The 27,098-nt window shown below is 42.9% G+C and overlaps 1 protein-coding gene and 1 long non-coding RNA gene across 2 annotated transcripts in view; one reads left to right on the top strand and one right to left on the bottom strand.

Annotated features, from left to right (window-relative positions):
* The first annotated feature begins 1,149 nt into the window (after positions 1–1,149).
* Positions 1,150–9,238, top strand: LOC115470889. Its single transcript, XR_003942255.1, has 3 exons — positions 1,150–1,161; positions 8,222–8,227; positions 9,159–9,238. It is a non-coding gene; the product is annotated as an uncharacterized LOC115470889 (long non-coding RNA).
* BBS9 (Bardet-Biedl syndrome 9) overlaps positions 5,291–27,098 on the bottom strand; it is a 554,781-nt gene continuing 532,973 nt past the window's right edge. The window contains exon 21 of the mRNA XM_030204492.1: positions 5,291–6,454. Coding sequence (XP_030060352.1) covers positions 6,426–6,454 — 29 coding nt within the window. The 3' untranslated portion in view covers positions 5,291–6,425. The remainder of the gene's footprint in view (positions 6,455–27,098) is intronic.

The following is a 27,098-nucleotide window of genomic DNA, read 5'->3' as shown; positions in this document are numbered from 1 at the left end:
GGGGGATGGTTAGGAGGGAAGGATAGGGTAGGCTGACGGGACACAGGAAGACTGGGAAGGAAGCAGTGAGGAGTGGAAATGAGGAGGGGTTGCTAGCAACCCGAACAACTAATGGGTTGCTGGCTGGGGGGGGGGGGGGGGGTACAAGCATGGGGGAGGGAGGAGAGACAGTAGTTTGTACTGTTGAGATGGTCTTTGAGCTATTTAAACTTTTTGTTCTAAGTTGGGCATATATTTTCAATAAAAATATTGTCCAGCCATTGAATATCAGTGCTTACATGTATAGCTTATATATTTAGTTAAACTGCCGGGTTTACTATGTCCAGTGCTTAGACATATACTGTAAGTTATATGTATACTTGGCACGACCCTTGGAATGCCCCAAACATACCCCTTTCACTTTACGCATCATGTTGGTTATATAATAAAGGCTCATTTTCAAAGCACAGATTTACAAAGTTACATATTTTACTATGGAACTTTGTAAGCCTATGTGCTTTGAAAATGAGCACCTATGTCTAGCATTATACATATAGGGGTATTTCTATATGAACGCATCTAGTTTTAGGCAGCAGGAATGCATGTAAATGGCAGAATTCTAGCCACTTATGCATGTAAATCACCTCTTATAGAATACCAACTAGTACAAAGGTATGCACCAGGTTTTGCCAGTGGGTGTGAGCATGATTGCATTCCAGTGGCGTAGCCAAGGATGGGTTCGGGTGGGACTAGGCCCACACACTTTGGGCTCAGGCCCACCTAGTAGCAGCACACCTATGATGTGGCTGGCAGGGATTCCCAAGCCCCACCAGCTGAAAACTTCCAACTGTCCCTCCTTGTAAATAGCAGATCTTCACCTGCAGCAAGCAGTGACTGATACATACTGCTCGCACCTGCCCCACAGCCTTCCCTCTGATGTATTTCCGCCTATGTGGAAACAGGAAGTTGCATCAGTGGGAAGACTGTGGGGCCAAGATAAGCAGTGTGTAATACTTGCTGCTGTTGAAAATCTATTTAAAAGGTATGCGGGAGAGGTGGGGTGTTTGAGAGACCATATGGCATGCAGGCAAGAGGAGAGACCAAATTACCTGTGGGATATGGCAGGGTTCTTCTGCCCACCCAAAATTGGGTGTCTGGCTTTGCCCCTGTTGCATTCAATAAGTTACATGTGTTTTGGCTAACATCTAGACATAGATGTAACTGACTGTGCCATAAATGTGTTTTCTGCCTACCTTTCTGTATAGAATAGGCATAAAATGGGTGTCTGCTTACCCTTTTACACATGTTATATTACCCTAATAATACCACCCATTTGTTTTCATTTTACAAAAGGTAATTATACATGCAAATTCATGCTGAACATGCGGAAACTGACCTCAGAGAATATAGTCAAAGTGAATGAAAAGAGCAGGAATCCCACAATGAATGTATATGAGATAGAATGCATACAATACAGAATGGAAAAGCCCAGGAGAAAGAGAGAATAAGAGACCAGGAGAACAGAATAAAACAAGAAATAAAGAAAAAATGGCACATGATAGAGAAGATGTACAATAATAGACCAGCAAATATTAAGATTTCTAAATATTTTATTAAACATGAACAAATATACTGCATTACAGTGCCCTTTTCCCTCCAAAAATAATGTATTTGCTTGCCCTGTGTAATACCTAATCAGTAGCCACTGATAAGCACTTTGTATAAACTGTATAAATGTTGCTTCAGAAGATGAACATAGGGAAATATAAGAAGCAAAAGAAAGCTACATAATACATCTCTGTTTCAAGGAAAAAAGTAGATAAACAAAGCATACAACAATCTTTGGTAGTGAAACAGTCTAACAAACAAACAAACAAAATATGCAAAACTGTAATTTTTCTGAACCAATAGTTAAGGCCCATGACTGATACTGATCTAACTCCTAATTCTTCCTAGGAGAAGACTAGAGGCTTCAAATCTTGATATAATAGTAAGAGACATATGGCAGTATTTTGCTTACAATAAATAATAACAATTGATACTCGGGTCACAGTTAGGAGCAGATTACATCCTTCAATGTATCTCAAGCTGTAGAATGGTTTCTTACGTCTTCCCTTGGGCTTCTCCCAAAGGAACACCATAGGTGGAATATAACATTAGCAATCAAATGGATAGCCTTCAAAATCTCCATTTATTTCTTTTAGAAAAAATGTCTGTGGGCCGGCAGACTTCATTTCTTAAAAGTAAGTAGCACATATACAATCTATGCACGGTACCACCTGGGCATTCAACAAAATATAGAGGGATTAAAGGGCCCATTTACTAATCTGCAGTAAATCTTTCAGTTACTGTGGTTTAACACAGGACTTTACCCCATGGTAACTAAAAAGTTAGGGGTCCTTTTACTAAGGCACGCTGAAAAATGGCCTGCGCTAGTGTATGCACGTGTTTTGGGCGTGTGCAGATCCATTTTTCAGCACGCCTGTACAAAATGCCTTTAAAAACATTTTTGCAGAAAATGGACGTGTGGCAAAATAAAAATTGGCGTGCATCTATTTTAGGTCTGAGACCTTACTGCCAGCCATTGACTTAGCTGTAAGGCCTCTCACGTTAACCATGCGATAACTGCCTATGCGCAGCAAGTTGGAGTTGCCACACACCAGAAAATAAAATATATTTTATGGAGCGCATAGCGGACATACGTCAAAAATGAAATTACCGCATGAGCCATGCGGTAGCTGGGTGGTAACTCTGAATTGACGTGCATTGGGTGTGCGTAGGCGCCTATGCGGCTTAGTAAAAGGGCCCCTTAATGTGGTAACTATTTGTTGGCATTTCCAGCATGCCCTATACCGGTCCCAAGTAAAACTGCTCATTAGCATGTGCTAATTAGTATGCATTTCCTGCAGAGGTACGTTGCACCCCTTATTTAGGTGGTGGTAAATGGTCCTGCATTAACTCAGCATTAGACAGTCAGTATGTGGTGCGTGAAGCGTAATAATTACCAAGTGCCTTCCATGCCCACTCTCTGTCCAAGGCACACCCCTCACACAAAAAGCACTTAATGTGAGGTTTGCTATGTTAACTACTACATTATCACAAAGCCCCTTAACACAGCTGTGTGCTAGCAGTTACTGCACATTAACCACTGGATTCTTTATATGGCGTCCATTTTTGGATATCCAAATTTCGATACAGATCTGAGAACTATGTGCAAACTAGTTAATCAGCTATTAACAATTATTAACGCTAATTGGTACTAATCGGGAATTACGAGTGGATCTGTATACACACTATAACATTCCGTACCTAAGTTATCTTGTGCACAATCCAAAAGGGGGTGTGGCCATGGAAGGGGCATGGGCGTTCCAAAGCTTTAACAGCAGTGTTATAGAATACCAGGGTTACGCACCAAGCTTGCGTGCCAGGATTTACAGCAAATTTCAACAAGCGTAACTGCTCATGCCTAAAGTTGGGCACGGGACTCTGTTTTAGACATTATTCTACAAAAGGCAAGCAGCCTGGAGTGCCCTTTATAGAACAGCGCTTGGAGCAGATTTTTCCCAGCACCACTGACTGAATCCGGCCCTAAGTTCTTAATGCAGTTTAGTAAAAGGGCCCCTAAATATAGCAAACCTAAACAACCAAACCCTGCAGGTAAAAAGCCACATCTGGCTTGAAGCATGAGAGTGTAAGAATTCTTTTGGGTTTGCTGAGGGAATTCCATTTGGTGGAAGCAGAGCAGCATAAGGCTGCACGAAAGAACTAGAATGCAAACCAGGTACAGATAACAAAATACTTGCAGTCATTAGCTGTTAACAAAATTTGGAACCAACTCATCAAAAAAATCAGATATAAAATTCAATTCTCAGCAAACGTGTAGACCAGGGGTTCTTAACCCAGTCCTCGGGACACACCTAGCCAGTCAGGTTTTCAGAATACCCACAATGAATATGCATGAGATAAATTCACATACCGTGGAGGTAGGGCATGCAAATCTCTCTCATGCATACTCGTTGTGGGTATCCTGAAAACCTGACTGACTAGGTGTGTCCTGAGGACTGGTCTAGGGTTTTCCCTCCCTTTTGGGGGTAATTTTGTAAAGCATTTTACATGGAGTGTCTGTTTTATATTCAGAAAATGACAGTTATAAAACTGAGGGGGGGGGGTACACAAGTGTAAAAGTGGGCACGCTGCATGGCTCTGCCTAATTTTAAATGGTCTGCGCATTTTATAAAATACTAGTAAGAAATGCCCGTTTCTGGCAAAAATGAAACGGGCGCTAGCAGGGTAATCCCCCCCCCCCCGTCCTCCCTCCCTCCCTCCCGAGTTGCAGACACCCCCTCCGTGCCTCCGTTCCGAGTTGCACACCTCTCCTCTTCGTCCCTTTGTCCCTCAGTGACGTGGTTGCGAGGGCCACCCCGCCCTCAACGTCATCGCGTTTTGACGCGAGGGCCGCCCCGCCCTCAACATCATCGCATTTTGACGCGAGGGCGGAGCTACAGTGACTGGAGCCTGCAGGCCAAACCGGATATCTCGGGCGCCTCAAGTTTCCGGCTTGAGGCTTCAAAGTGCCTTTTATATATATATAGATGGGTATACTCATAGAGTACATGCAAACGTATACATTTTTCTAAGCAGCTGCAAGTCTGTGCTGTAGTAAGGGTCATTGTACAAACCTATTTCATAAGGGCACGTAAGTTTATGGACAAGCATTAATTAGTGTGCATTTGGCTCACCAGGCATGACCTTAAAAATATAGCGGCCCTTTTACGAAACCACATTCAGCACTTAACACGCACTTTACTGTGTGGTAACTGCTAGCACACAACTGTGTTAAGGGGTTTTAAGGTATTTTTGCAGTTAGTTATGCTTCTTGCATTGGGGGGCATGTAATGTTTGGTGAGTGGGCGTGGAAGGCGTTTTTTTCAGCTAGCATGCTGCAAATATTGCGTGCTAATCAGCATTTTTGCAGTTAGCACAGGCCACTTACTGCCTCCTTACTGTCAAGCTAAGTACTGCATGCTATGTGTCATTTTAATGCTGGACCTGTAATGGCAAAGGCTAGGAATGCCCTCAATAGTTGTGATAAATTTTCAGTTACCGTCTGGCAAAGTCCTGCTTTAAGAGACGGTAACTGCAAATTTTACTACGGTTTAGTAAGAGGGCCCCTTACTGAATGCACAATTGATCTAACACATGTTATATCCTATAAATAAATGTATGTAGAGTCAGTTTGAAGGGGTCCTTTTACTAAGCTGCGGTAAGCACTACTGCATGCTTACTGCAGCAAAAAATGGCGTACTACGGGTCGGAAGCTTCCTGTGGTAATTTTGCCATGTGTGCGTGGTACCCATGTGCTAAAAAATAAAATTTATGTATTGCCAAAGGGACTTGACTGGGGGGTTAGCACATTGGCATTGCCACACACTATTAGTTCAAGTTTAGCACGAATCCCTACCGCCTACAAAATAGGTGGCAGTAGGGGCTCACGCGATAATGGAAAATTAGAGCACTGCCATTAGTGGAAAAATTTGAAAACTGGTGGTACAAATAGCCTTTGCGTACAGGAAAAGACCTGTGTAAGGACATACTAAGGCCACTTTCGCTGCAGTTTAGTAAACAGGCTCCTGAGTTTGTAAAACTGTTAAATTTTTATTAACACAAAAATGTAACATAAACAAAAATAAATCTGAAAGAACAGGAAAAAAAGGCCAAACTACAAACAAACCAATTTTTTTTTACCCTGTGCACATCCTTAACTGTCAACTATCATACCTTTATCAAATAAGTACAAAACAGACACTTTTTGGATGCTTCATATAGGTGCCCTGTTATGAAATTTACATGTGAACTTTCATAATAAGAAAAACAAATTACATTTAACAGAAAGGTATTAGGTGTGATGTATATGACAAATTCATATCACACCTCAAATTAAAAGCAGTATGTGCTCATTTTTATGCTAGTTACAAATCCAAATAATGAAGCATCTAAGTAAAAGTGTGAACTGTGACAAGTAATTGTACACTAGGAATAGGCAAGTAAAGTTGTAAACAGCCAACATTATACTGCAAAGCAAATGATCAAATCACAACCAACAGGCCCACATTCTTCATTCTGGTGACATGCAAACAGAAACATGTCAGTTTCTGTTCCAGTACAAAGAACTGGGACCTGCATCCTCCTAAGGGCATTTGAGAGTCTCTTTCTCTTCAGGACCTTAAGCAGGCTGGAAAGCAAGCTGGAGTTCCCATTATAATCAGTCAATAAAAGAGCCACTTGAGACACAAGAATGCCTGAATTCCTTGCTTTCTCAGCGTAAACATGATTTAAAAGGTTTAGGAATCCTAAGAGGAGATGGATTTTCACCAGGGTCATTACTCTTCAGATTTTGAAATGGGTAAATTACTTGCCAGCTTGACAGACAGGTACAAATCTGTGCTTCACTCAGCAGGGTGGTCAAGCTGAAAATCTACAAAAAGAAAGATCAGCATTAACATTTAAATAATTAGGTGTCATTCTGTATACAATATTTACTTGACAAAAATAGTTATGCATTAAATAGAAAATGAAACATGTTTTGCTATTTATCAATATATATTCTGTATTTGGTTGCAACATACCAGGAATAATGTGTAGAGTTTGCCCTTATCCATGAGTAAATTATTCATAATTTATCATTTTCTTTTATTAAAAACTTCGGCATTCCACATAAAAGTAGACTGGACTGTGGTTCCAGAGGATCAGATTGAAAACCACTGTTGTAGGAAATTCATTACTGATTTGAATATGAGGGCAGAAATCATTATTTTGCAAATTAATCACTAAGCCTTGTCAGCGGTTTGTTAACATATGAAAATGCAGACTCCACCTTCAGCAATACCTCCGTACAATCCTGATAAAGATCTTAATTGTGCTTTCGTTAATATAACTGAGTGAAGAAGTAGTAAGCATATTTTTTCCTTGTGAGGGCCAGCACATTTTCATAACGAAAGGACACACTTATGTCTGCTTTGAAAATGACCTCAGGGGAATTTGTATGCATGTATTTACACCTGCTCTTTGGCATGCAGAAATTCCTTGGACACATATAGTAATTCCGATATTAAACAGCTAATATTGAAAAAAAAAAGGTGATGACTACACCTTACAGTTTATTTGAAGGTAGTTATTGTGCGTTAACTGTTAATGCAGTTTATGCCAGCTCGAGAGGTACAGATAGCTACATCATATTATTTATCATATAGTTAATGTGCGATGACAAAGAATTAATGCAGAGGTTTTGGCAGTTACCACACATTAACTGTAAAATCTTACTACACTTTAGAAAATAGGCCCCTTTATGATTTTTGCATATTTTAATAGTAGAACAGCAGTACTTTGAAAACAATTTTTTTTATTTTTGGTAATTAGGCCAGGGGTAGGCAATTCTAGTCCTCGAGATCCCCAGGCAGGTCAGATTTTCAGAATTTCTACAATGAATATTCAGGAGCTAGATTTTCATACCAAAGAGGCAGTGCATCCAAATCTATTTCCCGCATATTCATTGTGGAAATCCTGTAAACCTGACCTGCCTAGTGCTATTGAGGACCGGAATTGCCTATCCCTGATTGGCAGGACAGTTTCAAAAGCCATTTTTGGGTATCAAACAATACTTTATGTACATAAGCAGGCAATTATAAAACTGTGCACGTGATAGGTGGGTAAATTTACCTGTGTACAGAATGCATATCTTTATCAGAAATGTATTGTATTGCTGAGGAAAAGGTCTGTACTTATGTGAATACTTAATTTACAGGCATGCACATACATTTTATAAACTCAAATACTTTGTACATGCAAAAGAGAAGGTGTAAATACATGGAGGAGTGGCCTAGTGGTTAGGGTGGTGGACTTTGGTCTTGGGGAACTGAGGAACTGAGTTCGATGCCCACTTCAGGCACAGGCAGCTCCTTGTGACCCTGGCCAAGTCACTTAACCCTCCATTGCCCCATTTAAGCCGAATTGAGCCTGCCATGAGTGGGAAAGCGCGGGGTACAAATGTAACAAAAATAAAATGTGCACAAATTCCCTGAGGTAATTTTCAACGCACATGTACATGCATCCTTTCATTCTGAAAATGTACAGGTCCTGCACAATATGTGAGTTATTCAAGTGTGCAGTTAGTTATAAAATTGCCCCCTTTGCTGCAATTTAAAAAAACACAATTAAGATCTTGCTCTCTGGGCCCGATATTCAGCCGGCAGTGATCAGCATTTTACTGACTGCCTCCAGCGTTAACCCCAGAAGTTCAATGCTGGATCCTCTTCCGGAAATCGGCACTGAGTTTCTAGGTTTCTGGAGCTGGCTAAGGTATAGCTGGTTAAGTCCAATATTCAGCACTTAACCGGCAATGGGTTACCACATAAAGATAAGACTGATTTTTATGTGGTCCTCTTTATCTAAATAACCTGGCTGGTTAAGTGCTGACTGTGCCCCAGAACACCCCCAAAATAGCCAATTTTCAGTTCGGTGCTAACCGGTTATTTTCAGCAGCACTAACTGGATAAGTGTTGCTGAAAATTAGTGGGTTGCTCTGAACAAGGGTCAATTTAATATACTGCAAAATTTTCAAAAAGAAATCTAAGAAATCCCACTGCAGCTTCTTGTGATCTTGGGCAAGTCATTTAGGGGGTCTTTTACTAAAGGTTAGCTCGAGTATCTGCAGCTATTCCTATGGGCCCTGCTGCACATAATTCAAGCTCATCTTTAGTAAAAGACCCCCTTAACCCTCCATTACATCAGGTACAATCTTACCCCCCTTTTTACAAAGTCGCACTATCAGCTGCCACGCGGCAATGCCAACACAGCCAATTCAAAGTGAATGGGCTATGTCGGGCTTTGTGAACGGGGGGGGGGGGGGGGGGGATTAGATTTGTAAAGCCTTCAAAGAACAGGAAAATACCTACTGTACCTGAATGTAACTCACCTTGGGCTACAAACGTTAAATCCAAAATCTCATCCCTTCCCTACAAGTTCATCAGTGGGTTTGATGACATTTCATCACATGGCACTTTATCACCACAGACATTTCATCATGTGACACTTCATCCCTTTTCCCCTGGATTCTATATAGTGCGCCTAGAGTTATGCACGATTCCGCTCGTAAATCTAGGCACACTATATAACTACGTGAGTAGATTAATTGTTTAAACAAGCTGTTAAGCACTGTCAACAGCACTTAACAAGCAATAACGAGCACTAATTGGCAAAAATTACATTGCAAAGTGTATTTTGTAAAGTACTGCGCCTAAATTCTACCACGTGCAGGTAAAAAGGGGTGTGCTTAGGGATGAGGAAATGGGTGTTTCAAAATCTACATGAGTTGTTATAAAATATGGGCCAGTGCGTGTAAATCTACAAGCAGAGATTTACAGCAGCTTTTCATTGGTGTAAATGGATGCGCGTAGATCTAGTCACATGAACTACACTTAAGAGTAAATACCACGTGTAGGTTTATGTGTGGTATTTAGAATATGCCTAGGTGTAATTGCCTATTGCGCATTACTTTTAGGTATCATATATAGAATCGGGCCCGCGCCTAAATATGAGACTCGCTAAAACGTCTTTCACATAAAATTTTCACAAGTCTCATATTTAGATGCAGAAGAATAGGCACTCAACACATATCAACACGTCTAGAAAGCTAAGGGGCTTATTTTTGAAAGAGAAAAAACATCTAAAAAGTGGCATAAAGCAGCATTTGGATGTTTTTCTCACAAAAATGTCCAAATTGGTATTCCCAAAACCTATTTTTCAGGCTTTTTCTATGCTTTTCATCTGCAGTGTGCCCAAATCTCAAGGGGGGGGGGGGGGCAGGTGTTAAGGATGGGATTTGGACATTCCTAAGACTTGGACATTTTTCAGCCATAATGGAACAAAACAAAACAGTCCACCACTAAAACTAAGACATTTTGAGCTAGACTTGTTTTTATAACAAATAAGGCACAAAAAGGTGCCCTAAATGACCAGATGACCATTGGAGGGAATCAAGGATGACCTCCCCTTACTCTCCCAGTAATAAATGGCCCCCTTCCACCACCACACCCAAAACTATAATTTAAACATAATTTACCAGCTTCTATGCCAGCCTCAGATGTTATACTCAGGTCCATTAGAGCAGCACGCAGGTCCCTGGAGTAGTCTAGTGAAGACAGGTGGACCCAGTCCCATACCTCCCCCTACCTGTTACACTTGTGGTGGAAACTGTCAGCCCTCCAAAACTCACTAGAAACCCACTGTACCCACATATAGGTGCCCCTTTCACCTATAAGGACTACTGTAGTGGGTTACAGTTGCAGGTAGTAAGTTTTGGGTGGGTTGGGGGGGGGGGGGGGTCAGCAGAGAAAACAAGGAAGCAACGGTGAGATGTGTACCTGGGATCATTTATTTTCGGTCCATTGCAGTGCCTCCTAGGGTGCTGCACTGCTCTCCTGGGATGTCTGGGGGACCAATCTGCTAAAAATGCTGGCCCCTCCTACAGCCCAATGGCTTGATTTTCTACGTTTTTCATTTAGACTTTTTTTTTTAATGATTTTAAAAAAAAAAAAAAAACGTACACAGCACAAAACCTTGTTTGAAATGGTAAAAAAATACTTTTTCTTTTTTTTTGAAAATTACCCTGTTTTCTATTTGTTTTTTGGACGTTTTGTACAAAACGTCCAAAGTCGGTCATAGACACCATATCAAAAATACCCCTCCACCTGTACTCAAATTATATGCTCGGAAAACTTGAAGTGCAAACTGAGGGCCCCTTTTACAAAGTGAAGGTAAGCCCAATGCGGGCTTAACACTTGCTGAAAAGGAAGTACCGCTGAGCTACCTATGTAGATAAAACAGGAAAGAAAATTAGGGGTGTGTGGATGCAGTATGTTTTTTATTCATGTAACCCTTGGGGTAATTTTTTTGAGGCCTTTTAGGTGCATAAAAGGGGTTAAGTGCAAAAAATCTTTTATAAAATTATCCCTTTAGAGGGTGTCTATAAGGAGACGCCTACAGTTAAGTGATAAGAGCGCTGTTCTTCTGCACCTATATACGAGTCCTGTGAAAATATTACGCGCTACTACAGGCATGCTCTCCCCTTCATCTGCAAGTTTTCTGCTCATACAATTTGAATGTATTAAGCTTGAATATGTGCTGAAGTGAGTGATAAAATGTCCATAGCGGTAAATGTCATGTGGATGTTTACCTGGCTTGGTGATGAAGAGACACAGTGATGAACTGTCATGTGATGAAGTGGCAGCTTTAGGTGGCAAGAACACTGTTTTTTTGCCTTAAATATGGGGCTTGTGAAAATTTTATGTGAATGTTTTAGTGAGGCTCATATTTAGGCACAAAAGAACGGGCATCGATGTCTACTGGCATGCTCACCCCTCATTTGCTGCAAGTTTTTCGTGCATATAATTTAAATATATTTAGCATGGATATGTGGTGAGGTGACGTGAGGCAAAATCAGAGCTTTTTTGTGCCGGTACACGCTGGTACAGCATAAAGTCACATTTTTTCCCCTTCCCTGCTCATCCCCCACTTCTCTCACACAGCCACAGCAGCTTTTCCCAATGAGCAGCAGCAATGGGCAAAGCAAGGAGTAGCAGGTACGAGCTGCAGTGCTAGAACATGAGCTGCAGAGGGGCAGGGGATCAGCAGAGCTGACATTGTGAGTCTGAGCACTGCGGACCCATACTATTTACTCCTTGATTTGCCCACTGCTGCTGCTTGTTAGGAAAAATGCTGGATGGAAAAGAGGGGGCAAGAGGAGAGAGATGGTAGATGTGGAGAGAGGAGGTAAGGGGAGAAATACTGGATGGGGGGGGGGGCAGAGAAGGGAAGGAAAGATGTTGGATGGGAAGAGAGGGGGAAAGGGGAGAAATATTGGATGAGGAGAGAGGGGAAAAGGGGAGAAATGCTGGATAGGGGAAGAGGGGGACAAGGAGAGAGATGATGGATTTAGAAAGCGGGGGTAAGGAGAGAAAAGCCGGATGGGAGAGAGGGGGCAAGGGGAAAGATGCTAGATGGGAAGTGAGGGAGCAAATGGAGAAACGTCAGATGGGGAGAGGGGGGGCATGGAGATATGCCAGATGGGGAGAGAGGGAGCAAGGGGAGAAATGCCAAATGGGGAGAGAGGGAGCAAGGGGAGAAATGCCAAATAGGAAGAGAGGGGGCAAGGGGAGAAATGCCAGATGGAAAGAGAGGGTTCAAGTGGAGAAATGCCAGCTAGGAAGAGAGGGGGCAAGGGGAGAAATGCCATATGGGAAGACAAGGGGTAAGGACAGAAATGCTGGATGGAGACAAGGAGGCAAGGACAGAATGCTGGATGGCGAGAGAGGGGGCATGGAGCAAGATGCTGGATGGGGAGAGGGGGAAAAGTGGAGAAATGCTGGATGGAAGTGGGGAGAAGAGAGAAGGGCAAATGCTGGTTGGGAGTGGGGAGTAGAGAGAGGGGGCAAATGTTGGATGAATATGGGGAGGAGAGGAGGGGCAATGCTCGATGGAAGTGGGGAGGAGAAAGGGAGCAGATGATTGAAGTGGTGAGGAGAGAGGGGGAAATGCTGGATAGAAGTGGGGGAGGAGAGAGGGGCAAGCTGTAGGTAGGCACAGTCAAAAGAGGGAAATTGAAGTTTGGAAAGTAAGAAAGAACTAAATGTGGACAAAGGCAGAAAATAAAATTGAAGAAAGGAAAAGAAGGAGAGAAAAATAACTAACAGGAAAGTCTGGCAATAGAGTTAAGAGAGGACGAGGAAAGCAGAAACCAGAGACTGGGACCAACACAATTAAAAAAAAAAGTACATGGCCAGAAAACAAAGGTAGAAAAATGAATTTTCTTTTTAGTTTAAGATAAAGTAGTATGGTGGTAGTTTAAATTTTTTGTTTTATTTGTAGTTGTTAATTTGTATTGTAGTGAATAGAATATGTCATTTTTTAAATTTACGTCTGCTATCTTTATAGCAGTACAAGGGGGAAATATTTTGTTTTTCTGGTGTATCCTGCATGACAGAGTCTGGCTTTGTGGGGGTTTCATCTGATTTTTTTTGTCTACATATTTTATTAGTTTACTAGTAAAAAAGGCCCATTTCAGTTTTTAAGGAAACGGGCGCAAGCAAGGTTTTCCTCGTAGTATGTATGTTTGAGAGAGAGAGTGTGTGTGTGAGAGTGACTGTATCAGAGAGAGAGTGAGATTGGGTGCGATTGTGTCTGTGAGAGAGTGTGTGTGTGTCAGAATGACAGTGTGTGCGAGTGCATATGTGAGACACAGCGAGACCGAGAGTTTGCTGAACCCCCTTCCCCTCCCCCCTTCCACCCCTGAGTTCCTGAAACCCCTCCCACTTCTTCACACGTGAGTTCTAGGACCCCCCCTGCCACTTCTTCCCATCCCCCCTCTCCCCTTCCCACTCCGCCTCTCCCCCCTCTCTGAGTTCCAGGACCCCCTCCCCCTCCTCTTCTTTCCATCCCCCCTACCCCCTGATCCAGGACTCCCCTCCCCTTCCAGTTGCAGGACCTGCCCCAACCCTTCCAGTTGATTTCCAGGAATCCCCTCCCCCCTTGTCATTTCAGGACCCCCCTCTGTAGTTTCATGATCCCCTTCCCCCCCTCCCTGTGTCGGTCATGACCCCCCCTTCCCTCCCCTGTCATTTCAGGACCCCCCCCCCCCCCCCTCCTGCACGTTTTTACCTCCTGCACACTTCACACAGCCTCTTCTTTCGCTTCTGTTTCAGCTGTTCCTGTGGTCCCGTCCTCAAGGGCGGGACCCCACGAACAGCAGAAACAGAAGCGAAAGGACCCTCTTCCCCCCCCCGTGTCGTTCATGACCCCCCCTTCCCTCCCCTGTTGTTTCAGGACCCCCCTTCCCCACCTCCTGCAGGTTTTTACCTCCTGCACTGTAGGGATGCCACTTCACACAGCCTCTTCTTTCTCTTCTGTTTCAGCTGTTCGTGTGATGCGGATGACGTCACTGATCTACTGCCGGAATCAGACCACGGAGCCACGGTCCCAGGCAGAGACCGAACGTTGGAGGTGAGAATTATTACATAGGATGGTCACTCTTAGGAGTTCTTATGCTGGACCTAGAGACTAGTGTACTATTTTCAATGATGTATTTTTATATGTAACATAGCTGGTAAAATGGGTGTGGCTATGGTGAGGATGGAGCCATAGTGACCCCACTCTTAAGGCTGGTTTTGTATGAGTACCAGTACCTTTTTTCTTACAAAGAAAGCACTGGGTGTAATGTAATGTCTTTGATAATGAACTGTTATAAGATGAACTAGCTTGGTAATGAAGTGGCACAGTGATGAATTGGTCTGAGTTTCTATATCAAGCCAGTTCTTAGAACACACCTCTTGCGGGGAAGAGAGAACAAGCCAGACTGCTATGAGGTGTGCAGGGCCTGAGCTCTTTCATTAAAACTTGTGGAACATGGATGAATTTTAACAGGCAATGAAAAAGGTACCAGTATTCAGTACCACTGAAAGCCTCCTAAGAAAAGTCCTGGTAATAAGTAAGGGTCTGAAATTCAAAGGATATCTGCTCTTAACTTTGAGAGTTATGCTCTTACATTGGCCTCTGAATACCAAAATTTATACTCAAACTTTAACTAAACTCTTAAATGTAGGAGCATAAAAAGTAGGTATCGGGGGGGGGGGGGTGGATTTAGGGTGGGAAAAAGAAGTGAGGACTGGTTTTCAGCACTAAGGGCTAGATTCTGTATATGGTGCATGAAAAATCTGAGCAGAAAAAACAGTACGCCTAAATTATATAGAATAGATTTAAATTTCTGTGCAATATATAGAATACATCAAGTGGCTCGCCACGTGACCAAATTTGGTCACGTCTATTTAGGCTACATTTTATTTAGTGTAAATCCCGACACCCAAATTAGGCGCAGATCGGATGTATTCTATAATTATGCACATAGATTTTAGAAACGCCCATGCCCCACCTATGGCCATGCGCTTTTTTCTATTCGACTTAGAATTTAGGTGCACCACGTTAAAGAATACACTTAGCGAGTTGTGTGCATAAATCTCAATTAATTCCAATTTGTGCTAATTGTTTAACATCCAATTAACAGCACTGATTAGCTAGTTAACTAAGTTATGTGCATTGTTAGAGAATATGCTTTGGTTTCCGTGTGGATTTTCAGGCACCATATATAGAATCCGGGAGTAAGTTAATAAATTAAGCTTATAAATCTAGGCAAATGAATGGCAGGTATAAATTTATAAGCATAGGGCCCCTTTTACTAAGCGGCAGTAGCAGTAATGCTGCTTTTCTGTCATTTCGACACTATCGCCAGGCTACTGCAGAAGCCTGGCAAGTAGTGCCTGCCCCCAGCACATGCCATTTCTGGCACTTAAAAAATATTTTTTTATTTTTTAGTGCCGGGGATTACCCAGTGGTAATCGGGCCCGGTTACCATGGGGTTAGCACAGGAGCCCCAACTGCCTCCTAAATAGGTGGTGGTAAGGGCTGCCCCAGGAAATGGCTGCACAGCAAGTGGTTCACATACTGCATGGCATCCACTGCAGTAAAAGAGGGCTGATAAATTTTTACACTCCTATATTAAGATGCATTTTCAGCTGAAAATTTAGGGATCCTTTTACTAAGTTGCAGTAAGCACTAATGCATGTTTAGTGCAGGTTAAAATGCACCACCGCAGGTTGCACTCAGGTGTTCTGTGGTAGGTTTTGCATGTGTGTGCGCTACCCATGTGTTAAAAAATAGTTTTTATTTTTTAGCGCTAGGGAGGTCTGGGGTGGAGAGTAGGTGGGGTCTGTGCTAATCAGTTAGCGCAGCTATATTGATGCACTAACTGATTAGTGCGTGGTCAGCACATGAGTCCTTACTGCCTGTAAAATAGGTGTCATTAAGTGCACATACGCTATTGGTCATACAGTAATGGGAAAATTAGCACATGGTTATTAATGCTGAAATTGAAAAATTGGTCATTTTCTGGCAACGCTAAAAGTGGTTTTGGCGCACAGGAAAGACCTGCACTGGGGATAGCACAGGCCACTTTTGTTTTTTATTAAGAATTTTACTACAATAAAATGCTCAGAAAAGGAGCAAGAAAAAATAAATACACTAAATACATTCCCACATCAATCCCTACTAGCCCACATCAGGAAGAGCCAACTGGACTAAATTAACAAATAAAAAAATAAATGGAACAAATGCAAACAATAAATCATTAGACCCCAATTTAACACCTGCACACACATTAAGTCTTAGAAAAGTCCATTTTATCTGCAATAAAGTGCTCTAAGGGCTTCTTTTACAAAACTGCACTAGCGATTCTCGCATAGCAAATGAGAGCAAGCCCATAGGAATTGAATGGGCTTCCTCTCATTTGCTGCACGGAGAATTGGTAGCACGGCTTTGTAAAAGAGACCCTAAATGCACAGGATCCAAAAAATAAATTAAAAAAAAAAAAAAAAAAAATATATATATATATATATATGAATTATTACCTTTTGTGACAGACATTTGCAAGGAAATTTTAGGAAAACGATACCTCCCACCACTAAAACATTTGATTTACGCAGAAGAAAGGCCTTACATCTCATTTGTGTTTGTCTGGACACACTGAGAAACAATAAGATTGTTTGAACACAAAAAGGTACAGTTTTTTTCTTAAAGAAAGTTATCAAAATGTTTGTCCTTTTGTTGTTGGTTTAGTCTCTATGTTGTTGGGAGGGTTATGTTTGTTCTTCCAGTTGATGGTGGGGTTGTCATTTGTCAGTGATGCATACGGGGATTTTGTTCTATTTGTTAAGTGATGCCACTAATATTCCAGTTATCCATATTATTACCATGCAGTAGAAAGCCCATGTTCTTAGATTTGCCATTTTGAGATGGGTTTAGACTCAGGGAACTGGTTGTCGGACGTCCTGGTGTGGATCCTAATTAGGTGCCCTCTTGTTGTTCTCCTATAGAGAGTTTAGGCACTGAGTCGCCATGTATGGACCCTCTGATTTTCTCCTTTTGGGCGTTTTGGTATGGAGTCCTTTCAGGCCTTGTGTAGGGACCCTCTGGTTATTCTTCTATCAGGTATGGGGTCCTCATGGGTACCTAGTGTAGGGACCCTCTGGTTAGTCTCCTGTTGGGTGGGGAGTCCTTGTTCTCCCAAATTACTTAATAATAATATATTTTTTTGATTGTGTGGGCGTGCCTGTGTGCATGTGTGTAGGAGTTCTGCTCCGTCCCTTCTATTGTTTGTGTGTATTGTGTGGAGTTCTGTATCTATCTTTTTTCAGATTTCTTCTGGTGCTTTTCTGTGGCGCTGTTATGTTGGTTCTGAGCCGTGGCTGAAACAAATCCACTCTGTTGGGCTCTGTGCTCTTTGTGGCTCCTGGAACACCTCTCTAGTCAAGACGGTGCAGCCTTCCGCTGAGTGCTGCAAGCACTGATGCTTGCATCGCTGGTGTGTCTCAGCCACTACTACTACTTCTATTTAGCATTTCTATAGTGCTACAAAGCGTACGCAGCGCTGCACAAACATAGAAGAAAGACAGTCCCTGCTCAAAGAGCTTACAATCTAGTAGACAAAAAATAAAGCAAACAAATCAATTAATGTGTAGAGGAAAGAGAAGAGGAGGGTAGGTGGAGGCAAGTGGATACAAGTGGTTACGAGTCAAAAGCAATGTTAAAGAGGTGGGCTTTTAATCTAGATTTAAAGATGGTCAAGGATGGGGCAAGACGTAGGGGCTCAGAAAGTCTATTCCAGGCGTAGGGCGCAGCAAGAAAGAAGGAGCGAAGTCTGGAGTTGGTAGTAGCGGAGAAGGGAACAGATAAGAAAGATTTATCCAGGGAACGGAGTGCACGGGAAGGGGTGTAGGGAAGGACGAGTGTGGAGAGATACTGGGGAGCAGCAGAGTGAGTACATTTATAGGTTAGTAGAAGAAGTCTGAACAGGATGCAAAAACGGATAGGGAGCCAGTGAAGCGACTTGAGGAGAGGGGTAGTATGAGTAAAGCAACCCTGGTGGAAGCCGAGACAGGTAGCAGAGTTTTGAACCGACTGGAGAGGGGAGAGGTGACTAAGTGGGAGGCCAGCAAGAAGCAGATTGCAGTAGTCCAAACGAGAGGTGACAAGAGTGTGGATGAGGGTTTTGGTAGAGTGTTCAGAAAGAAAGGGGCGGATTTTACGGATGTTGTAAAGAAAGAAACGACAGGTCTTGGTGATCTGCTGGATATGAGCAGAGAAGGAGAGAGAAGAGTCAAAGATAGCCCCAAGGTTTCGAGCTGAGGAGACAGGGAGAATGAGAGAGCCATCAAGAGAAATAGAAAACGGGGGGAGCGGGGAGGTGGGTTTGGGGGGGGGGGGGAAATGAGAAGCTCGGTTTTGGTCATATGCCAGTCGAATGCCTCCATACAGCTCCTACAGAGTCAGCACCAATCGTGCCTCTCTGGTCACTGGCTCAGAGCCAGTTGGGCTCTGCCACGTGATCTGACAAGTCTCCCATAGGGGTCAGCTCTAGTCGGCTCTTCCCTGCTGCACTGGCTGTGCTGCTCTGGACGCAGAGGAGATCTCCACTCTGAACGTTCCGGTTGTGTAGTGCTGATGCACCAGCTGGCATGGTGCTAGTTGGGTTAACAGGTTGCGTGGTGTTGGTCAAGCAAGCTGTGTCTTGTTCATCCCAGGTAAGTGGCCGGTGAGGGGAGTGACCGGGCCTTTCGGGTTTCGTCGAGTATCAGAAAAAGGATACAAAGAGTAGGGAACATTGTTAGGTTCTTTCACATTCAAAGTCCCAGCTGTTCCTTGCAGATTATCTGAAAGCTTCTCACGCTAAATGAAACAGGGGAGGGCATCTGTTGCTCGCATACTCCGGAGCGGACGCAAGCTCTCCGGTAGGCACAGGTTTTGGAGGTAGGGTACGAACCTCCGGGGAAAGTGAGGTCTCAGAGGAAGAGAAAGACGCCGATTGAGAATTCTCATCAGGCACTGAAAGTGCCTTCAAATGTTGATCCATAGGCTCCTTCACTACAATCGGGATTGCGGCTTTCCTCAAACCTTCTTTCCCCACTACAGCTGCACAGAATAACACAATTCACGCTCCTCAGGCTCCTTTCAGGAACATGCCCACAGCTGCATTCCGCAGTAGGTCTGCCTTAATATAGGATGGAAAAAGGCCTCCCCTGATGACACCAGGAGCCCGAAGGCATCTAACAGGTTGCCTGCACAGTCTCGCAAAGGTCCAGGTGACTCCCCACACAGCCACTTTTTAAAGCTGCTTAGTAAAAGGGCCCCTTAAGTTCCTACATTTGGCTGAAAATAGGATACGAATTTAGGAGCATAACATAGCAGCCCAAGTTTATAAACTTTGGAGGGAGGAGGGGTTGTTGTTTTTTTTAATATCGGGCCCTAAATATTCATAAGAAGCTAGGTGCATAATGTATATTTTCACTGCTAGCAGTCTAACTTGGATGGCCAAATCCAAGCAAGTGAAGCTAGGGGGAGGGAGAGGCAACAATGTGTATCTTTCTCCTGTCTTGACTACTGGAGGTTTCAGTGGGTTTGGAGTTGTAAGTGCAAATTCCACCAGGAAGTAGGGGATCATGGTGGGGTAGGGGGAGCTCAGGCAACCCAGAGTTCAAATTTTAAATGCTAGAGGGGGAGGGGGATGCTAGGTATAGAAATATTCTGTTTTATCAAATTATAGGATGTCAAATATTATAACCGTAACTGCGGTGAAAATTATTTTTCATCCAGATTATTTTATAGCTCTAGAGCAGTATGCTTAATATGAAAGTGCAGTAATCTATTGTCCACATTCCACATAATATTTTCCTTCACTCTTATTTTATGCTGCTGTCAGATTTCCCTTCTATATGCCTTGGTTCTCAAAGTCTACTCAATATATCATGCCTACAAATTCAGCACGGAAATGAAATTCGCTTAGGCGTACTTCATAAAATAAGCCTAAATTTCTGCGTAGTTTATAGAATACACCGCGCACCGGTCCATGTGACTAAATTTAGTCAGTCAATTACACCAAGTAAATCCTGCCGGCTAAATTAGGCGCGGTGCAGGTGTATTCTATAACAACGCATTGGGCCAGGAGATCTGGTAGTGACTTCAAACTGAGTACTTGCCTAAAAAGCAGGACTTAATTGACAAGTCAAATCAGATCTGGTGTAACAGGCAAATGCAGTATTAAGCATAAATTAAAGGACCTGAATTGGAAGTTAGGTCAAACTTAAAATGGAGTCCCTTCATGAGATGGATGCTTGTCTTAGTATACAGTAACAGGTTGAATTGCTCATCAGAAAAATGACAGTTAGTTGGGAAATATATGCCAGGGGAGGGGTAAGAGCTGCCTCTGAGCTACAAAGATCTGGAAGGAATTGAGCAATTCTGTGGTCAATGACACTAAGGGATAAACAAGATTTGCATATAATTATACAGAATTAATTAGCAAAAATGAGTATTTAAGTGGGCTGAATCTGGGCGTTTGAAGATTTCCCCAACTCTACCCAGAGGGCAGAACTACGGTCGGTTAGCCTGAGACTTTGACAGATGAGCGTGCCCAATTGATTGAAGTTGCAATTGGTAAGAATAAAGATTAATTTTAACACCTATCTCCCTTGTCTGTATCTATATCTTGGCTACATACTTATTTCTCCTAATATACCTACCCAGATAAATTATGCTCTATAATATCCACATAAGCAAGTAAACTCCTACTCATTAACACATTATGTGGGAGAGCAGATACACAAAGATGCTCTTAGATGTCAGGAGTCAGAAAGCTGAGGTCATATCGAAGAGACTTAATTTGAGCCTTCTGGAACCCTCTCTTCACCTCCATGGGCAAGGGTCCAGCGGGGGTCTAGAGAGGGGAAATTAAAACATTTCACTGTGGTCATAGCCTTACTGCCCCAGACCTTGAAATCAGTCAAGTTCAAGGGCCCCATCAATTTATTCTCATGAGAAGCACATAGCATTTTTTAATTTTATTGTTGGTTGTGGGACTTTGTAGTATCCACAGCTCCCATAAATCCTGTGCTCAATATGTAGTCTTCATCAATCATGCACATGAAATAGGTAAAGCAGCTTCAAGCCTGGCATTCTTTTTATGTGTTTACTAAACACTACTGTCTCCATCCAGCATAATAATACACTCTAAGTTTTAGCTGACCTGAAATGAAACTGATATGTTTTAAGTTAGAACATAAGAAAATAAGAACTTAAGAGTTGCCCAACCAAGGGTCCATGTAGCCTAGTATCCAGTGACCAGTCCAGGTCACAAGTACCTGATAGAGTCCCAAAAAGTAGCAAGATTCCATACTATTTAACTTCAGGGATAAGCAGTAACTTTCCCCAGGTCTATCTTAATAGTGGTTCATGGACTTTCCCTCCAAGAACCTAGCCAAACCTTTTTGAAGCCCAGCTACATTAACTGTTCTTACCACTTGCTCCAGCAATGAGTTCCATATTTCTATTATCCATTGAGTGTAAAAATACTTTCTCCTATTTGTTTTAAACATCCTACTATGTAACTTGATGGGAGTGTCCCCTAGTCTGTACTTTTTGAAAGAGTACACAATCCGTTCAAATTTATCCATTCCACTCTATTCATGATTTTATAGACCTTTGTCATAGCTCCCCCTCAGCCCCAACCCTTTAATTACTTTGGTTGCCCTTCTTCGTATCTTTTCCAGTTCCACTACATATTATTTTAGATGTGGTGACCAGCATTACATAAGTTCCAAAGTACTACGAACGTACTGTCAAATGACTCAACGCAGCCGTGGTTTAGCTTGTGTGCCTTTATCATGAGCCTTAACAAACACAGTGAAAATGATACTACCTCCTAAACTTTTATACCCGTTACAAGCTGCTCCCATTTTGGAGAGATGAGCACTTATTTTGCTAATGCATTCCTTTATATGGCACCAGGAGGGGGCGCAGATAGGATACCAAAGGCTAACTCTGAATAAGGAGCTCGGAGGTTTGTGTCTTCCGGACCTTCGATTGTACAATGTAGGAGCCCTCATGTGATTTATTTTTGAAGGGATTCTGGGAGTATATAATTTTTCACCCCCAGAATGGATGGAGGAATGGAGTCATCCATTATCTCTTATAAACCTGTTACATATGACTCCTGGCAAGAGCCCCCAGGTTGCTTCTAAATTAGGCTTCCTTAGAAAGGCATGGTGCTGGCGGCGAAGAGGTCAGCGCCGAACTCCAAATGCCTCTCCTTTTATGAGTTTAACAGGCAATGTTGCATTTCTAGCGGGCATGGGCTCTTGGAGTTTAAGAGCCGGGCCGTGGGCAGCTGTGTTAGAATTGGTCAACTGCTCAAACAAGGAGAGGACTCCTTTCTCACTTTTATGCAAGCCAAAGAACAATGGAGTTTTTCAAACCATCATATATTGTCATATCTACAGGCGAGGCATTATTGGTCTACTCTGAAAGCTAAATTTGGTGTTACCTGGACCTCATTCTCCTCCATGTACCTAATACAATGAAAAGATTGTCCACTTGGTATAAAATTCTAAAGATGACTCTTCCGCTGGATGATATGGAGAATTTGGTACAACTTTGGAATAGAGATCTAGGCTTAGAGTATAAACGTCCCCAGCTCTGTGCACTTTTCTCTACACTTTATGAAATGGTTAAACTGGCAGATCTGAAGGAGACACAATACAAGCTCTTACATAGTGCCTATATTTCTAAGGCAAAGGGGGCTAAGATGGGCTTGTGGAACAATGAATGTTATACTAGGTGCCATAATGGCACAGGCACCCTCCTTCACACTTTTTTTTGGAATGTTCTGCCCTCTCTCTCTGGAATGAAGCCTTCCCCTTGCTTAATAATGTAGTTCAGTGGCAAACAGAATGGGATTATGCCACCTTACTCCAGGGAGATCAAATGCTACTACTCACACAACAGTTCTCCCAACCACAATGACGTTTTCTGTATATGTCCTTACTACTGGTTAGGAAGACTATTTTGCAGTTTTGGACCTCTACTGACAGGGTTCCTTAGGACTGCTGGATTGTGAGGTTGAGGGAAGTAGGCAGGTATGAGATTCAGCTTTACTCCAAATCACTTAAACTAGATAGACAGTATGACTTGTTATGGACACATTGTCTGGAATTGTTAGATTCTTAGGCTAACAGGGTGGGTGGGTTTACTAAATGGATGCGTGCTTGTGGGTTGATGGAGAATGTCTGTTGTGGTTTTTGATATAGGTGAAAGTTTGTATGTGGGGAAGGATCATGAGTTGTAGTGTTTATAACATAGAAGTCAATGATCGTTGATATGTATGGTCATTGTTTAACTAAGCGTTTCTCTTTCTGTATATAATAAAAATAAAGGTGTGGCCTTTCCCCCCCTCTTTTCCCCTGTCTACCAGAAATTTTTTCTCCAGCTGATGAAATAACATTCTAGTTCATAGGATATGTTCCTTCTCACAAAGCAAATTGTCACTAATTATATTGCATAACTGGATTCTTGGAAAGGATCTTGGGAAATCCAGGAGATGCGCTCTGAGCTATGGCTTCCTGGATACTGGCTTATTATTTAGCCCTTAGATCATGCTCCACCTTACCAAGCTTCTTTCAGGCTAGACAAGTTCATTCAGGTTTAAAGTAGTCAGCTGAGAACCAGGAAAGCCCGTGGGGGGGGGGGGGGGGGGGGACGACAGATGCCATACCGTGGGGGGGGGGGGGGGGGGGGAATGATGCTGGCTACAGGGCGCATGAACAAGCAAAGAAAGGGGATACGTTGAACATGGGGATAAAACAGGGTCACAGAGAAGAGGAGGCAGGAACTACAAGGTAAGGGATAAAGAGCAGGTGAAGCTGAAAGGGGACAGGGGAGACAGGGATGCAGAACAGGATGATACTCAAAGAGAGGTACATAGGGACACAGAAGGGGGCGATACTGAAAGGGGGTTGATAGGGACACAGAAGGGAGTGATGCTGAAAAAGGACAGGGTAGAAAGGACATGGGAGGGAGCAGTGATAAAAAAGGGGAGGTGAGATAGAGACACCAAGGATGTTACAAATTATTAGAAAAGGAATGAAAAATAAAAATGAGCATGTTATAATGCCTTTGTATTGCTCCATGGTGCGACTGCACCGCGAACATTGTGTTCAATTCTGGTCGTCACATCTCAAAAAAGATATAGTGGAATTAGAAAAGGTACAGAGTAGGTGCAACAAAAGTGATAGAGGGGATGGGAAAACTTCCCTATAAGGAAAGGCTGAAGAGGCTAGGGCTCTTCAGCTTGGAGAAAAGACGGCTAAGGGGAGATATGATAGAGGTCTATAAAATACTGAGTGGAGTGGAATGGGAAGACGTGAATCACTTTTTTTATTCTTTCCAAAAATACTAGGACTAGGGGGCACGCGATAAAGCTACAAAGTAGTAAATTTAAAACAAATCGGAGAAAATGTTTCTTCACTCAAAGTGTAATTAAACTCTGGAATTCGTTGCCAGAGAATGTAGTAAAAGCAGTTAGCTTACTACTACTACTACTTAACATTTCTAGAGCGCTACTAGGGTTACGCAGCGCTGTACAAATTAACATATAAGGACGGTCCCTGCTCAGAAGAGCTTACAATCTAAAGGACGAAATGTCAAGTTGGGGTAGTTGAGATTTCCTGAGAAGAGGTGTAGTGATTAGGTCCCAAAGGCGACATTGAAGAGGTGGGCTTTGAGCAATGATTTGAAGATGGGTAGGGAGGGGGTCCGGCGTATGGGCTCAGGGAGTTTGTTCCAAGCTTGGGGTGAGGCGAGGCAGAAAGAGCGAAGCCTAGAGTTGGCGGTGGTGGAGAAGGGTACTGAAAGGAGGGATTTGTCTTGAGAGCGGAGGTTACGGGTAGGGACGTAAGGGGAGATGAGGGTAGAGAGGTAAGGAGGGGCTGCAGATCGAGTGCATTTGTAGGTGAGTAGGAGAAGCTTGAACTGTATGCGGTATCTGATCGGAAGCCAGTGAAGTGACTTGAGGAGAGGGGTGATATGAGTATATAGCTTAGAGGGTTTTAAAAAAAGTTTGGATGGCTTCCTAAAGGAAAAGTCCATAGACCATTATTAAAATGGACTTGGGGAAAATCCACTGCTTATTTCTAGGATAAGTAGAATAAAATGTATTGTACTTTTTTGGGGATCTTGCCAGGTACTTGATGGACACTCGATTAGTCCCAGTATGGCAATACTTATGTACTTATGAAAGCAGTGCTGAATGGGGCGAGATAGGTACATCGAGGGAGGTGATGCTGAAAGGGGGAGAGATAGGGACACAAAGGGAGGGCAATGCTGAAAGTGTGGGGAGGAGAATACAGATACAGAGGGAGGACAATGCTGAAAGTGTGGGGGGAGTAGGGACACAGAGGGAGGGCAATGCTGAAAGGGAGGGATAGGGACACAGACAGAGAGCAATGCTGAAAGTGGGGGGGGGGGGGGAGGAAATAGGGACACAGAGGGAGGCAATGTTGAAAGGGGTTAGACAGACACAAAGAGGAGCAATGCTGAAAAAGGAGGGGGAGATAAGGACACGTAGACAGTAGATGGTGAACACAGGAGAATAGGATAGGCACAGGAACACAGGAGTAATGCTAAAAAGGGGGAGGGGTAAAGTAAGGATACTAAGAGGCCAGATGGTGAACATGGGGGAGAGACAGGGACACAGATAGAGATGATGGAAAAGAGGTGATGCTGGAAAAGAAATGCTCTGGTGACACTGGACACAGAAGGGAAATGCTCGACAGGACAAATAGGGATGCAGAGGGAAGATAGATGGTGAACAGGGAGTGAGAATAAATGTCAAATGGCCAGAGACCCTGCAAATATGGGGGAAAAAAAGAGGAAAGACGAAAAGCGATGCTGGGACCAAAGTGAATGGAAAAAATAAAATGCTCAGACAACAAAGGTAGAAAAACGCATTTTATTTTGAATGTATTAATTGAAATATGTCAGATTCTGTAAAAGCACATCTTTGATATCTTGTACTTCAGTTTCTATTTGTCTATGGGCTTCTTTTACAAATCCATGCTGACGATTCCGATACGACAACGGAGAGGAAGCCCATAGGAACTGAATGGGCTTCCTCTCATTTGCCATGTGGGAATCAACAGCGTGGCATTGTAAAAGAATCCCTGTGTTTGCTGTATGCAGTGTCTGACTTCTTGAGGTTCCAGTGAAGTCTTTTGCATTCAACTCTCTCTAACTGATCTGTGGTTCCTTGTTTCAAAATTGTTGAGAGTCTACCTGTGTTTTGTGCATGCTACCAAGGTACAGTATTCTGCTAGTATGTAGTTTCTGTATAGAGATCCATAGCATTTGTAAAAGAAGCCCTATGTTTGAAGTCCCACTCCAGTCAGTTTGTTATAGGGAAATCATCCTATCCCCTTTATCATTTTCATTGCCCTTCTCTGTACCTTTTCTAATTCCCCTATGCCTTTTTTGAGGTGCGGTGACCACAATTGCACACAGTATTCTGGGTGCAGTCGCACCATGGAGCGATACAAAGGCATTATAACATTCTCCTTTTTGTTTTCCATTCTTTCCTAATAATACCTAACATTATATTTGCTTTCTTAGCCACCACTACACACTAAGCAGAGGGTTTCAAAGTATCATCAACGATGACACCTAGATCTTTTTCCAGGGCGGTGACTCCTAATGTGGAACCTTGCATCATGCAGTTATAGTTTGGGTTCCTCTTTCACACATACATCACTTTGTCCTTGCTCACATTAAACGTTATATGCCATTTGGATGACCATTCTCCCAGTTTCGTAAGGTCTTCTTGCAATTTTTCACAATCCTCTTGCGATTTAACAACTTTGAATAACTTTGTGTCATCAGCAAATTTAATTACCTCACTTGTTGTTCCCATCTCTAGATCATCTCTCTATATAAAACGCACCTCCAACGTTCCAATGAAGCCTCACTTTCCCAACATTCTAAAAGTGAGGCGGCAGAGACCGATTTTAGTCCAGGAGTGTCTGCCCCGCCCACGCGTCAAACGTGACGACGAGGGCAGAGCTATGACACTCACCGACCGTGTTGCACTGCTGATTGGCTGTGCCTCGGGTGAAGCCTCGGATGACGTCGCAAGCACGGAC

The sequence above is a fragment of the Microcaecilia unicolor genome, chromosome 1 (assembly GCF_901765095.1).
Source record: "Microcaecilia unicolor chromosome 1, aMicUni1.1, whole genome shotgun sequence".
NCBI classification, from domain to species: domain Eukaryota; kingdom Metazoa; phylum Chordata; class Amphibia; order Gymnophiona; family Siphonopidae; genus Microcaecilia; species Microcaecilia unicolor.
This window is presented reverse-complemented; position numbering and strand designations above follow the sequence as displayed.